Below are 16,173 nucleotides of genomic sequence, written 5' to 3' on the forward strand. Positions count from 1 at the left end.
CTGAAGGTCAGTTGCACAGTTTGGAGGGAAGGGCAACGTCAAATCTAATTAAGGGCATAGTGCATGAAAGGGTTAACTTATTGTAAGTCAAGATTCCTGCTGTTCAAAAAAGCTACACAACTCTTAAAAGTGATTTAGCTCTCCCTCAACAATGGAAAACATATCATGGATGAGTTGGCCTCAATTTGTCAAGCATTCAAGTGTTTATCTTTTAGATGCACACCCTGCCTGTTCCTCGTGTATCTCAATGTGTTGTGTGCTTGCTTGTTCCACGGAACAGCAGCACGATTTACATTGAACTTTGTCACTTTATTCCCATGAAAGAAGAAGAAAATTGTTTTATAAGCCTCAGCTGCTAACCCCAGTCTTTTATAAACTACCACAGGTTTATTGCTAGTTCAAAGCTGAGGCTAAGACACTGATGCTAAGGATGAAGGGTTATAATATTCCCTGGGATAGTCTTAATCTTACCTTTATTTTATTCTGCCTGAAGCTGGATGTTTGATGGGAAACATCTTTGGCCTTGTAAGGTCTTCTAAAACTTTTAAAGACTAAGATGTCAGATATTTAAGAAAAATATTTTAAGGTTCTGTCATAAATTAGTTTGGGACTTATTCAAAGAACCCCATTAAAAAAACATCTGTGAAATATACAAGAATAAAATAATAATAAAAAAGCAACAACACCAAAGTTTAGTTAAGTAAAGCTTAACCCATTTCCACCTTCTCTCTACTTTTCCATTGAGTTGCTGAACTCTTTTACAGAAGGAAAAGTTCCCTGGTGTTACATGGTGTTACTCTCAGTGTTAACTGTTTTGGGGAATTGTAAAAAATAGTCTGCTCAGGCTTAGTCTGCTTAGTGGTGTTTCAGGCCAAATTCACTTTCTCTAAAAACTTTTTGAGTGGACTAGAAAAAAAGTTTTCTAGTTCATTTACATGCTTTCTGGCTCCTATGAGATTAGAAGTGTAAGCCAAGTTCTCATAAGCTGCTCCAAAGTATCATAAACTTGTGGTGATTACTTTAATCTGCTTTTTTTGCTATGTTTCAGAAATGTGGCTATCTAACCTGAGGATAGACTTGAGGTAGAAGATGACAGGAAATAACGAGAGAAAAATTGCATGGAGAAGAAAATTATGAATGGGGTGATGCCAAATATTTGATTCCATCTCAGTATTTAGTGATATTTAATGTAGATGATGATAATACTGCATATGACAATATTGCACTTATATTTTGGGGATAGAGAAGCCTGGACTGTAGCTGAATATAATCCAAGGGATGTAATCATGTATGAACTGTGACAAAGAAAGTGTTTTTCCTCTCCGTTAAGTCACAGATGTCTAAATTGAAGTTGAGATGTTTATACCATGAGACAATCATGAAGATATCAGCCAACTGGCCTGTGTGAAAACCAGGTAAAGAAGTAGAGTAATAATTAAAGCTCAGTCGGTGAATATGGATCCATATTTATATCTTGCCTGGAGCTGGGCTTTTGTAGTCAGGTACTCTGCAAGAATAGTATTCACTGAGGTTGATACAGGTCTAGTTCTATCATAGCATTTTGGAGAAGTAGTTCTTATGAGGGGCTCTGGTAAGATGACATGAAGGTGCTGTAAGGGTTAAACTGAGATATGTAATATGAGTGACAAAACACTCCAGGACAGATAGACTGACATTTCTAACTCTTTATTTTGGACAAGAATTTAAAAAATCAAATTAATGAGTTAGAAAAGATAGGTTGAGCACTCCTGTTATTTGTAAGTTGTTCAGTAAATGTATTAAAAATTAACATTCCTTTTAAAAGAGTTTTTAAAACAAAATTCAGAGTTGTAGATTTTATTTGCCATACCCCAAACTGAAAACATACATTTAGGAAAATTATGACCTTCAGTTTGAGCAATTGAACTCATGTTACTACCAATGGTTAAAATGAGTGATATTGTCTTGTTGCTGACAGTTAACTAAATTTATGTAATGGTTTATTTATATTCATGTCAGGCAGTTAGAGTCTATCCAGGAACTGTAATTCTTATTCTTCAAACCACATCTTGTGTTTGGAACAATGCTTATTTCAGACACGGAATCATTTTGAGAAAGAAACGTGTACTGAATAATGCACTGACCTTGCATTTCTGTGTGTGAGTTCTTCACCTTAAGTCAGCTTCAGTGGCTTTCCCCAGTGTTGGTGAGATATGTAGGCAGGAAGGAAAAGTCAGTCCTGTGCTTTCATGTCACATAGCAGCATCTAAAATTTTGAGGTCAGAGGAACCTTTTGTTGTGGCTAGGCTATTGTAGAGTTGGCTTTGCAGAACTTGTTGTGCGTTCTTGCTCTTGGTCAGAGGATACTGAGCAGCATTTCTGCTGACATGATGCAGTGTATCATCTGTGTGTCTCCTTAAACTGATAATCATTCCAACTTAGGGGAGACAAAAAGAATAAGGATTTTGGTAGTTTGTGTGGTTGATGTGAGGTTAAAACCATGTTAGGATTGCTATGGAAAATTAGTTACTTCTAGCAACAGAGCCTACTACTGTGAGAAGCAGGGTCCTTTTTGCACTGGATGGAATTCACAGAAAAGTAAGGACAGCCTGGGATATGCTGGCTGAAATAGGCTAGTGTGAAGCTTCTGAAAGCTCATAACATTTTATTCCTAGTTAAAAAATTCTAAAAAAACTCTATTCAATAGAACATGTAGCAAACGTAGACCTTGAAGCTATAGTTTTTTGAGTATGAAATATTTGGTTTTAGTAAAGAGAACATGTTTGCTGTCCAAAGTACTTCTGCTGAGTTCATTCAAAGAGCAAAATATCATTTGGCCACAAGATTTGACCAAAATCAACATTTTTTATGCACTTCCCATGAAATTACATAGGTATTGAGCTCCTGTTAGTACTCAGCTGGTTAAGTAAAATTTGATCAGTATACAAATTTGGTTTTCTATTTGATCCCTTTATATTGAGGTTGTCGTTACTGTGGAATCAGAACACCTCACCATATTTCTGTACCTTGGTCACTATTACACATACACATGCTGGAAACTGATTGCAGATGTTCCAGTTAGGTTGGAGTTTATGCATGGAGAAACCTGTAATAATATGTGTGAATTTCTAGTATTTTTTTTAAAGGTACTGAAGAAAAGTAAAGCATGAATATTTGATTTATACATGGGTTTAATTAATTCTGTAGCTATGGTTGCTCACTAAGCAGAGAAATATTTTGCCATGAATTAAAAAATATATGGTATCTGCCTATAGTCAGTACTACAAAAGTGATGTGAAAATGTTCATAAATACTCCTTAGGCTAATTTTTTTTGTATTTTATGAATACAGGATTTTTTTTTGTAGCACACACAATGAAAATAATTGCAACGCTTGTTTTGTTGTAAATGGTATCCTGTCTTTGTCAATTTTAATACTGGACATTGGAGCTGTTTCCAGTTTTGGACAGGTTACTGTTAAATGAGGTGGATGATCTTTGTGAGTTTCAGGGCTAATGAATTAAACCATTGCTGACTATATTGAGGTTTGAGGGTTTTTAGAGATGCTACCTACTTAAAATTACAAAAAGTGAAGTACATTCATGAAATGTTTGTTTGTTTCTTTTCTGCTACCAATGCAGAAGTTACTGGTGGAGAATTTCTTTAGACTGTGAGGCTTGTTTGGGGCTGTCTCTCCTCTGTATGTCCTAGAATATCCAACCTGAGGTGCCTAGAGAGGGAAAGAATAACTTCAGCCAGTGTCCAGTGCTTTCATACCACATGTGGTTACAGATAAGAACACAGTATTTGAATTTCCTTGCTAAGATAGAGTAATCTTTTGTAAATAAGTGCACAGATTCATGTGTGATCCTTGGTGCTACACCAGAAGCCTAGCTTCCAAGAAGGGAATTTTCACTTTTGCTTACTGGAGATTTAGCCCTGCCCAGCTTTGGCTTTAGGCTTTCAAAATTGGGTCAGCAATATCTTTCAGTAAATGGTTGCACACTATGTTACTCACATGAAGCATATTACTGAAAACTATGTTTCTGTAAGTAATTTCCTAAGAGATCCTACAGAGGTAGATTAAAATCTTTCCAGTGAAGATGTTGGTGTGTCTCTTCAGATTCAGAGATGTCCGAGGCACCAGGTACTGAGCACACTCTGTTCTCCTGCCTGATAATCTGAGGAGCAGAAGAAATGGGGAGGAAAGCAGCCACACCACAGTCACAAAAAGAAAATTCTGCTCCTTATAATGCTGTCCCAAGATGAGTTTTCCTACAATATGGTATAGCCTATTATCAGGAATACCTTTAGTATCATCTTCTCCAGAACATATGATATGTTCTGAAGATAAGCAACCAAATGCCTATGGCCCACTTCACAGCTGGAAAAGTTGGCATCTAAATATGTCATGCTATTAAAATGCTGCTACTGCATGAAACTTGGTTGTGTTTACTCCTTACACATTTTAGTGTCCTTGTCTATAGTCCCATGGCCTTGTATCATACAAGAAATGCATTGTTTGCCCCTAATTTGAAGTACCAGATTCTATTTGCCTTTTTAGGGCTGTAAAACCGATTTTATAAGTGGGGCTGCCGCTGACTACAGGCAGATTCTAGAACTTGCTATGCAGAGAACTTGCATACTGAGGATTCTAATTGAGTACTACAGGGGCACTTTTGCTAAAGCCTGAATATCTTGTATTGTCTATCAGTTAAGGGATTTAAGCCTGCTAAATTGCCCTGACAGGTGATTGCTTGAGGCCACAAATCTGAAGGGAGGTATTTCATCCCACTAAAGAATTTTAAGTGGTACATCACAGATATAGTCTGGCTAGAGGAGCTGATCTTGTGTAGGTGAAAGGGAGTATGTCACTGCAGCGCTGGTGAGCATTGAGGTGTTAATCTGGGTAAAAACTGGCTGAAATAATTACCTGTGACAGAGGCAGTGCCTTCTCACTATTCTGCTCTCAGGCACTTGAATCTATCTCAAAACTAAGCCAATCTTTTCCCTTCATCTTCAATTCTTTCTTTTAAATAATAATGTAATTCAGTGGAAAAATTTATTTAGATATATCAATGGTTTGTGCAACAATTTGAATTGATGCTGAATAAACTAATTTTCCTAATACTGAGTAGTTTACTTTGCAAGCAACAACTTATATAGCTGGAGGAAATAGAAAAATTTACTGTGTGATACCATGACATTGCACATCTCGCCACGTTCTCTGAAGACTACAAATTTTCTTGTTTGTTTTTCCACTGTGTCTCACTGATTCCTGGATATTGAGGGGTTTTAAAGGAAGCTGGGGATTAGCAGCAGAGAATATTGTAGTTAGGGCATTCCCCTTAAAGAACGGAGAGTGGACTGAAGCTGCCTCAGATTGAGGAGGGCTTTGAGCCACTCTCAAGGACTCACTGAAGATGCAACAGGCCACTCTCTCTTGCTTCCTTCAGCAGATGCCTATCTGCAAAAGAGAGTCTTTTGCCTGTACTTGCTTGTAGTGGTTTCCTCATCAGGAACACTGAGCCACCTTGTAGGTGACAGTGAAGCAGATCTCTTCTTAAGCCCTTCACTTCAGAGGTTCTTGTTTCTCTCCATTTTCTGTACAGAGCTGGAAAACTCTTCTGTCTTTAGGTGGTGTCATGGTTTGAAGCTGGCTACTACACATGGTATGATTAATTAGCCTGGGTCTGGTCAACACTTTAAAGTGTTGCAGCCTTGAGTTAGGGTCTAAGTTAAGTGAGCTGAATGTCTCAAAAATGTCTTAGTACATAACATGTAACCATAGTTATCTGCCTTCTGGAGATGGAATATTGTTAAGTTTTACCAAAAAGCTTTACCATCCGTGCTTATAGCTTGCCTCTAGTAACTTCAGGGGGCTATAGTACCTTCTCTATTGATACAGCTCCACAAGAAAAGAAGAAAAAAAATCTTTTAATCTTGGGGCAACCACTCTGATAGATGACTTAATTTGTTTTCAGCTTTTTTTTTCCTTTTTGCAAATGCCAAACAGTGTTTGTTACTTGTGCATCACTTCAGTACTATAAAAATACTCTGATTTTAAGTAACATTATGAAAACTTAGAAAACATATATTGCTATGCTTTTTTTTTTTTCTTGTATTTCCACTTCATCTTATTCCCAAGAGTAATTTGCAGCAAAGCAAAAAAAAAAAACCTTAGGTCATGTGATAAATAACATGTAACTCAGTTCTGACAGGATTTTTAGAGGACAGAAAATGTTGATGAAGTTACTGGAAATTTTGAACTTAGTGGTTTTGAGGAAATCCTGGGGGTTTTTTCACTACATTGCTGAACATTGTAAAATGGGTATTGACAGTAATGGTATCATCAGGTCTGGACCCCATGTGCTGCAGATAAGCAGAGTTGTTTGCCCTAATTTTCACAGGCATGAGCCAATGATATAGAGTGGCATTACCCTTTGTAATTAGGTCATTTAAATTTTATACCACTTAATTTAAATATATTTTGTGTTTGGCAACTTGTACACTTTGTAAATGCATTTTGCCACTTTAAAAAGACTTCTCGTGATCATCGAGTATGGGGTGGGGAAGAAGAGGACAGCGGTTGGTGTGTCAAGATGAATCCAAAATCATGGAAAGAAAAAATATTTTGTAAATCTGTTAATCTATTATATCTCTAAAACAGGTGGATGAAGTTTTCATGATAGCTAGCAAATCATTCAGTACTCAGATCACAGTGGAAATGGGTAAGAATTAGCTGCTGAGAAAGCAAGAATACTCTTCAGTAATTTTTTTAGTGTATTTGCTGTTGACAATGTTTTGCTACAAAAAGTAGAAAAGATGTCTATATGAGAAAGACTCTGATTTAAAATCGGATGTGTGACTGAAAACATGAAAGTTGAGGAAAGTTTGGGTCAATGTGCCTTAAGTGAGAGTTTATGGTTCCTAGTAACAAAAAGAGGGAAGAATGTTGAAGTAAAAACAATGGATTTTGTGAAAGAAGGCTGCAGTAAATACAGAATTGGGAGATAAGATCTCTTCAGTCAGGCCTCAAGGGGAAAAGGAATTAAGGAGAAGTGATGCTTTGTCAGAGATAATACTAAAGCACAAACAATGCTAATGCAGAGATTTAGATTTTAATTAAACTGTAAATTCTTCATTGACCTCTGAGGCCTTCTCAATTTGCCAAGGAACAGAATAAAAGACTTGTATGAGAAAGGGACAAAGCTGGGTAAGGAACAAGGAACAGAGACACCAAGATTACTTGCATTTCATTTTTAAGCAAGAGTAGGCACATGCACACACATCCAAAAATATTACGTTGCACAGTAATGGAAGAGCCAAAGAAAATGTTTCTCATTTATAAGCTCTTCTTCCAATGGCAAAAAAATGGTACTGTGGTTCTAAGGCTTTGAATCTATTTTTTGCAAGTTATGGCTAAAAAGTCAGATGTGCGTAGGTTGCTATCACAGTGCTAATGCTGAAACAGCATTCTGTCATCTGTTTTTATGCAAATTAGTTGTTTCTGAAAATTAAATATTACTATGAAACATGTAAAAAAAATGTCACTAACTCTCACCCATTTAAAGAATACCATAGGTAGATTTTCATTTTAAAGTGTTTATTACATGTATTTGGAGGTTACTTAAAAATATTTAGGTGTTCCCTCACTTCTAAGAATAAAGAGAACTGGTATTGTAAATGAACACCACAACTGGGTTTCTGAGATCTTTTCTTTTGGAGTTTATTCTCTTGACAATCTGACTGGTAGTGTTTCAGCCCAATAAATACCTGTTTTGGCTAGAAATAAGAAGTTTGTTTTTAAATGATGTGTTTTGTTCTTCAGACTTGTCCGCAATAAAACCAGAAACCAGCAAATGTTTATGCTTAATTTAGTGTGATAATGTGTGTATTATACCATTTAGAGAATCAGGACTTTGTACAGAATATACCATATGTAGGTAACAAGTAACAAAAGCATAATGCTTCATTTTAGGCAAACAAAACTGTCTGCTCTTGCAGGAAGAATTATTACTGGCATAAAGTCAACTACATATTTAAAGATGATTTTTTTACCAGTGTAATTTAGCTATGCTGGCATTGATAGCTGGTTATGGTACAAACATTTTCAGGCAGCTGTCAAATCATTTTGGCTACCAAACAAATATGATTTTGTCTGTGTTATAAAATAGAAATTATGTTAGAACTGGGGTCACTGAATGAAAGTGCCAGTAATGGTACCTACACTTCTAGATTCTGCTCTCTGCCATGCCGCTCTTGACGAGGATGGTGGTTTGTTCTGTAATATAGACACTGGAGGGGAACATAAAATGCCAATTAGTAAATGCAGTGATACTTTTGAGTACTGAATGTGAATTTCACTGTGGTAGATCCATGTGAGAATGCCATAGTATAGTATAGTATAACATGAGTGAAAGGTCACTGCTTACTTTTTCCCCCCTAACCATTATTTGAAGCATATTTCATATGCTCTTCTCATCCCATGGCTCTGAAATAAATTTTCATTTTTTGTTGTTTTAGTTCATGTCATGACTGTTATGTCAGTTGCTTTAGCTGGTTCCCATCATTTGAATCAAAGGATCAAAGTACTTGCATCCTCCGGGACAAGTATAAATAAAAAGAATTGAAATATTCTTAGAAAATACTCTTGTTATACTGGGAATCATTTGCTAACTTAGCTTTTCCAAGAGATGAAACTAAGTGAGAAAAAACCGGTGCCAAGTCAGCCTTCAGAGTAATTCTGAAATATTGCTAGTGATTCTTGTAAATTATTCTTAGCAAAACAAAAATTACTTCAGGAATAATACATGTATTATATGTGTGACATATTACACATAGTCCAGCGCTTTCAGGAGATCACAGTATTAAGAATACAACTTACCAGTATGTTTTAGGAAGCTCAACATTTTAAGCATGATCTGTGTAAAATTCATATGCTTTACAGCTGGGCGAGATGGACATGCCTTAACTGAGCTGACAACAAGCTGTGATCACTGTAGAGTTAAAAAAAGTCCCTTGCGACTAATAAAGAAGAGTGGCACTTCCACCGAGTTTCACTTAATTCTAGTTTTTTCTTGGAATTAATTTTAGCTCAAAGTTTCTATTTTAGATTATAGAAATCTCAGCTTTCTCCACACTGATATTTCCTACTTTTCATTCTGTTAAATGTTAAACTCTGTAACACCAATTAAAACTACCGTAAATTGAGTAAATGTTTAATCGTTCTGTGAACTTTGAATGGTATACTAGTGGTTTCTCTTTTTCTTTGAATTAGATGGAGAGCAGAAGACTCAAGTGATGATTCATGGAATTGAGCCAATGCTGGAAACACCCATTCAGTGGCTAAGCGAACATATGAGCTATCCAGATAATTTTCTCCACATTAGTATCATTCCCCGACCCACTGATTGAAACTCAGCTATATTCGTATGAGGATCATTCTCAAGCTGGAATTCTAAGGGCATGTCAACTCCTTGCTTCTGTCAGTCTTGACAGAAGCAGCCTGACCAGAAAAAAAGAAACCAACAAAAAGCCGAAACAAAACAAGAAGTCCTCACTGCTGTAAGCCAAACAGGAAGAGAGATCCTATCATCAGATAAGGGCAATTGGGCTGGTCTTATTTTGCATCACTGCTGCATTTGTTCACCGCTGTAATTAAATCAGTTGCGATATGAAAGAATTTACAGGACTTCTGCAAGTCTGCTGTTTTCTTGTAAAATATAATGAAGCTGAAACTGTCAGCTGAAGAGCAAATGGAAATATGCCACTTGATTGTATTTCTGATTAACAAATAAACAGGGCTGTTTCCTAAAGAGGTAGTGTTTCAGCTTTGAGGGTGGAAACATTGGTTTAATTTTCTAGAAAGTTAGACACTGAGAGATTTGGTTACCAATAGCTTTTTGTAAAAGATCAAATTACTGTAAATCCATCTTTCCTTAATGAGAAGTTCATGTTTACAGTATATGTATTGGTATGCAAATGATCTTTTAACTTTGATAACAAGCAGTGAGAGATTTTAAAGTAAGCCCGTGAGCATGTTTTGTCAGTTAAAAACATGCACAACTTAAAAATTACAAATACTTTTGATTTGTATGCTGTCACTGAATACTCCAGTGTGTTTATTATTCAAACCAGTTTTCACAGACTAGCAATGATGTAGGATAATTTGTCTCAGGATTCGTCATGGCATTTTTTTGTGCTCATCTAATTTTTTTTTCTCTAAGAATATATTTTCTTAATTTACTTTTAAAAGGTTTTTTTTTTTAAACCTACATGGATGTTGCAAATAGGATTGTATCCTGCTGTTAATTCCCATAGACTAGGAAACAGTTAAATCATAGAATGATGGACAGATTGCTTCTTAATAATTTTGAATTTTGGAAAGCTGAGGCTTTTCCACGCTAATACTTTCTTACATCTGTGGTCCCTGAGCAATCAGTCCAAAATTTGGAAGCTTCTAATCTCATTGCACAGATTTTTTTTCTTAGTACAGCAGATGTATTTTTAGGTTATTGGATCATCTTGGTTTCTAAATGTTGCCATTGCAGATGCTACCCAAACTCTACCAATTTTTTCTGTGTTACACTAAATTCATCAAACTCTGTGCTCTGTTGCTTTGTCTGCAGTTTGTGGCTGTTTGTGGCACAAAACTACGTTTTTGTAGACATATTATCCAATATGTCAAATATTATCCAGTATAAAGAAAGCATGACATTTTTCTTTCAAAAATAGAGGCTGTCGAAGCTCCTACTCACAGTCTTGGCTTGTAAGTGTCCCAGTAACTCCCTGTGCTGTTCCCATTCGTTTCCATGCTCCTTTTATGGTAGAATACTTACCTGTGTCTGAAAAAGAAGAAAATGAAAATCAATCAAATGAACAAAAACCTCTTTCTGAAGCAAGAGGGGAAGGATCTCCATTAGTGAGGATAGGGTTGAGGCTAAGAAGAGCCCTGAGGGCAGAAAAAGTCAGTAGACAGATTAGATACTGTTTTAAATGTTAATGAGGAAATAGAATTAAGGAAATGGAAGGGTAAAGATACTAATGAAACAAACTTATGCTGTATTCTGCAGGACATGAAGAATTTTTAAAACAAAACAAACCGTGCTGGTCTGTGTTTATGCAGAATTGAAATATAATATTGTTATGGTGGGATGATTTGGTTGAGTTATTCTAATTTCCAGTTCTGTTTGGAATTTTTGTTGCAGTGTTGGATTGGCATTTATAAACTTTCTTAGGCACACATATCTAAATATTTTGGAGAATTTCAAAGTCCTGCCAATGGATAAAGCAAATATTTTGTAGAGTCTTCATATTAAAAAAAAAAAACTTTTGTAGGGATAATTTTTCCATTAATCAGGATAAGAGGCAATACATTTCAAAAACTGTAGAGATTGTATTTCCTTTGTTTTAAGGTAATCTGGAGTGAGTCACTGGCTATTTTAATATATTCTACACCAGCACTTTAAGTATACAGCTCTTCTCATGGCCCATATTTGCCAGTAAATCCAACTTTAAGGCCTAGCATGGAACAAAGAAATAGCTTGGCTTTAAAACATACTCTTTACTCTTACTTTAACTATTTAAACTTTATTAAAAAATAAAACAAAGTTTGAGTCTGTCTTTATTTCCAGCTAAATAAGGATCTTTGTCATGGAATGACAAGAGTACTTAACTAATACTTAATAAGTAGGAACTTCTTAAAAGAGGTTGTTAGAATATCATCACATATAGAATGGGTTCCGAATTAAAGCAGGTAGGTATCTCTTCTATGTTCAAATACCTGGTTTTGAGATAGGCATGGTGACATTTCAAAATGTCACACTAAACCTGAGTAATATCTCTTGAGAGAGAGGTAAAAAGACATTCAGAACTAGATTTCAGATTTCTGTGCTTTCAAGTTACACTATCAAATTAGCCTGTTTGAATATGAGTTTAAAATGAGAGAGATGTTTTCTTTCCTTCCCTTGCCTTTCATGTCTCTACAATTCAAGTAATTAAGTTCTTTTAACTGTGTAATGAAACACCAGTTTCCCTGAACAATAGATTGAAGGATACAAGAGAATACAAACCAGCTATGCAAACAGCTACATGAAGAATTTGGTGTATGTCAGGTTTTTATATGTATAAAATAACTAGCATTATATGGAGTTTAAAGGTGTGCTTTTAGTAGTATTTATATGTATAAAAAACACTTAGGGTAGAAAGAGAGGCAGTCAAACACCATGTTAGGGTTGGAGGATCTTGACTGCAATTGAAACCGCCAAAATGTGTCTAATTTTGAAGTAGCACTTTCCTCTGAAGATGTTTAAAGCCTTAATCCTTGCATCATTTCACTAATCTACGTCAACAGATGCAATAGAATGAATATGTTGTGGAAACAAATCTGTGATCAAGCTACTAATACTCGTTATACCCTCAGATCTCACCATAACTGTGAGTATAACATGGTGGAAAGGGTAAAGCCAATATGCAATGTAGTTTGGTTGCATCTGTGGGAATTCGGAGGATTGCTTGCTAAACTTCTGACAAGTGTGTTTTGCAAGTTCACAAGCACTCATTAGATTAGAAACCTCTAGAAGCTTGGTTCTTCAGAGAAGATTGGGCTGTAGTGGGAGAAAAAAGAATCAATAATGCTGTTCACTAAACCTGTGCCTTCAGTGGCTGCCTTACAGTGAAAGACATGTGGAGAGCTGGTGATGTCTTATTTTGTACAGAGCTGTATATAATTTCTCCTTGTGTGTGTTGCTACTTAGAGTCCCAGCTGACATAAAAAACCAGACAACTTGTTATTCTTTCAGCTAGACAGAGGCACTCAAGTATTTTTATTACTACAAAATTAAAGATCAGAATGGAAACTATCTGGCTGAAACTTGCACCTTACATACTTTTCTGACTATAATTAAAATAATCTGCACTTCAGAGGTTTGATTTCCATCAGTCATATGTACGTACACCCTCACTGGATTTTTTTCCACAGCTCAAAATTAGCAAAATAGGCTAGTTTTCCTTAATTTTAAAGTTTATCTGAGTCTGTACAAGGCAAACAGGAGGAGGAGATCAGGCCATGGGGGTGAGCCTAAAGCCTTGAAATCCTGGCATGACACAGGAAGTCATACGGTTTCTTCACCATTTCCACAGCGGCCATTTTATCATATAAATCCTTGCAGATTCTTCTTTAATTTGCAGCTTCTCTTTATTTAGCTGATCCTTGACCTCAGCTGAGTAGTGATGAGGCTGTGCCTGCCCCTGGCTCTGCAGCTCCTGTCTCTCCCTTGTGGGATTGCCATTGGTGCCCTGCATGTGACTAAAACCCCCATCTCTGGAGCCCTCCCTGGCACTTCTCGCACAGCTCCTCCTTCACCAGCAGAGGATGAGTTCATTTCTGCTGGCTCTTACCACAAACTGGGTGGCCCTGTAGGAAAGTAGTGAGAGAAGGGTGCAGAGGAGGAGAGAGGGTAACGAGAGGAATTAAAAAACAGTGAAGGTGGGGCTTGAGAGAAAATACTTTGTGGGGAGTGAAATGACAGAGCCAGATTCTTGATCTCACCCAGGTTTCTCATTCACTCATCACCTTACAGCTCCTACCACGTGCTTTCCTTTCCATCTGTTCCATGAATACTGTGCAATGGCTTTCACCTGTGGGCAGTGTCTGGTACCTCTGGTGTTGTCTGGAGTGAGCAGTGCACTGAGTGTGTATTTAACTTTGATGGTTTAGCACATTGCTGAAGGAGCCCTTTATTTTCAAGAATTGTTTCAGAGCTTCCTCCTCTGCAGCAGATCCTCGGCCTGGGCTTCCTTCATGTGAGGACTCAGAATGGGGAGGTCCTGCTGCACAAGCATCCTGCTCAGGCACCACGGGTCACTCACTGTTTCAATACACTGTATCCTGGAATACTGACTCATGGGCATGGCTTTTTTATTCAATGGATGGATGGATGGATGGATGGAGTCACTCAAGGACCTTTTTTTCATGAAAATTAGTGTTTCGTGGCTCTGAAGTTTTACTTTATGCTGTTCTGAATGTTGCATACAGAACAGCAGAATACATTTTCAATGTGGGTAATAAATACCAAACCCAGTTTTGGTCACAAGCCTTTTCTGTTTCATTTTCCAGACAGAATAAAATTCCATTATATGGGGTTTAGTTGTAAAACAAGATGTCAATATTTGTAATGAGTCTGTACAGGCAGTAGAAAGAGGATGTGTCCTTTTTAATCATCAGCATTTCTTCACTGTACGTCTCAACACCTTTCAATATGAAGATACATGAGGACTTCTGCTGAGGCATGCTTTTGCTGAACCACCCAGGCAGTTTCTCTGCCAATTTGGGAGGTCTGCTCCCCTATGGAAACTCTCCAGTTTTGGTTTATTATATATAAATTTATACTTGATGGCTGTTGAGAAAATGACTGGAAGAACAGCCATAATGGCAATGGAAAAAAAAAAAAAAACGGAACAACCAAATGACAAAAAAAGGAAAGCTTAATTTATTGCTCGAATGGAATGTCCTTCAGTAAGAAATCTTAATGTCTGTTTTCAGTGAAATTAGTGATGTCCTGCTTCTGGTTGTCCATTCAGTTATTTCAGTGGTAAGAGGGAACAATCCTAACAGGTCAGCCTACAATTGCCTTGAAATTTTTATAGTGTGTTTTTAGTTAATATGCCAATAACAAGAACTACTTGGTTTTTATTCTTTCTCTTAGCGAAACTTGAATGCATTCAAGGGTTCTGCTGCAACTGGCTTCCTCAGGGAGGTGCAGCAGGAATTGTGTCCCTTCTGGCCTCCATAGATCACACTGGGATCAGTGTCTTTTGGGGTATAGGGGAAAATAGTTCTCTGCAACCTAGCTACTTGCACTCTTCCCTCCCTCCTTCCACAAACGAGATGCCGCAATTTTCCATCGTGCAACCCTTCTCTCTTCTTTTTTTTTTTTTTTTTTTGTTGCATGCTTTGGACAACAAACCAGGTGAACTATAGCTACTGAGCATAATGATTAATTCTTCAGCTGTCATTTTGGGGGTCTCTGAAATTTAGATCTTTCAAGTTTCTGAGCCACACCTCTAACAGAGACTTGTTCTGGGGTAGCCATGCAAGCTCCCAACAAGATAACACAAGGTATAAATTAAATTATCTTTTAAAATTGGCACTCATGTAAATGGAAGTATCCCCAGCCTTCATTCAGGCTGTTTTTGCTGTTTCTATGTAATCAGCTTTCTGGATACTTTCAAAAAGCAAACGTCACCGACATCGTGTGGAGGGAATGGACGATGCCTGTTGCACAACTCCCTTGCCCGCGCCCAGCTCAGCCCTTGCTTGTGTCAGTCCAGGCAATTAACAGTGCTCAAAACCACAGCAGCTCCTATTCTAAAATGTCATTTGATGGTATCAGGACACTTGAGCATTCAGGAAAAAAAATTGTTTATATTTTAAAGGGAGTTTATTCTTCAGCATTAGAAAATGCTGAAGTAATAAAAGGCATCGAGTGTGTAGCATCAACAAGAAGATCTTTGCTGCAAGTTATGATCTGGATGGGATAAAAATCCTTCTTTACTATACTACTTGCTTGAAATGAACTGTAATATATTTATGTGTTCTGCTTTGATCCTAATGCGCTGTGGGGCGCTATGCTGAAATGAACGTGGATACCATCAATAAAGGAGAAGATCCTTAACACCTTAATGTATGGGCATGTGCCGCAGTTGCCACATCATAAACAAGGGCGTAAGCTTTTCAGAGCTGCCCCAAGATGGGGAACTTTTACCTTCCCTTGTCCCGGGGTAAACAGGTTGCTAGTGTCTCTGAGAGCAGTGGAGTGCTTTCTCTGGCACTGGCCAGGGAGGGATGAATGATTACTGTGGATTTGCCAGACATGCTGTAGGCACACGGATGCATCTTGACCCAATAGGAATGAAACTGAGTGTTCATCTTTACCTGCAGGATTTCTTCTGAATGATTTTGTTATTTATATCAAAGAGGGTCTCAGGGATTTGAAGTAACCTTAGGCCTGGGATAATTTTGTAGACTAGCCTTGGTGCTAATTATTTGAAGCAAATCAGTCACTAAAATTTTTATGAAGTTTCATTGTGGAATGAGATAAGATTAAGTGTAAATGGTGTGGCTGGAAACTTCTTGAGAAATATTTATTTTGTAGTGTCACATAGGATCACAGGAAAAAGAGAATGCTCCTGC

General features: G+C 37.1%; 1 protein-coding gene across 5 annotated transcripts in view; it reads left to right on the forward strand.

Annotated features, from left to right (window-relative positions):
• Positions 1–14,061, forward strand: part of ATG5 (autophagy related 5) — a 78,418-nt gene extending 64,357 nt beyond the window's left edge. For 4 of the 5 annotated variants that reach the window (XM_039569593.1, XM_039569594.1, XM_019287839.3 and 1 more), the window contains one exon: positions 9,259–14,061. In XM_039569593.1, coding sequence (XP_039425527.1) covers positions 9,259–9,395 — 137 coding nt within the window. In that variant the 3' untranslated portion in view covers positions 9,396–14,061. Of the gene's footprint in view, positions 1–6,648; positions 6,709–9,258 lie in introns of those variants that run through there. The other variant, XM_039569596.1, reaches the window with a different exon arrangement.
• Positions 14,062–16,173: the final 2,112 nt, after the last annotated feature.

The sequence above is a fragment of the Corvus cornix genome, chromosome 3, assembly GCF_000738735.6.
Source record: "Corvus cornix cornix isolate S_Up_H32 chromosome 3, ASM73873v5, whole genome shotgun sequence".
NCBI classification, from domain to species: domain Eukaryota; kingdom Metazoa; phylum Chordata; class Aves; order Passeriformes; family Corvidae; genus Corvus; species Corvus cornix.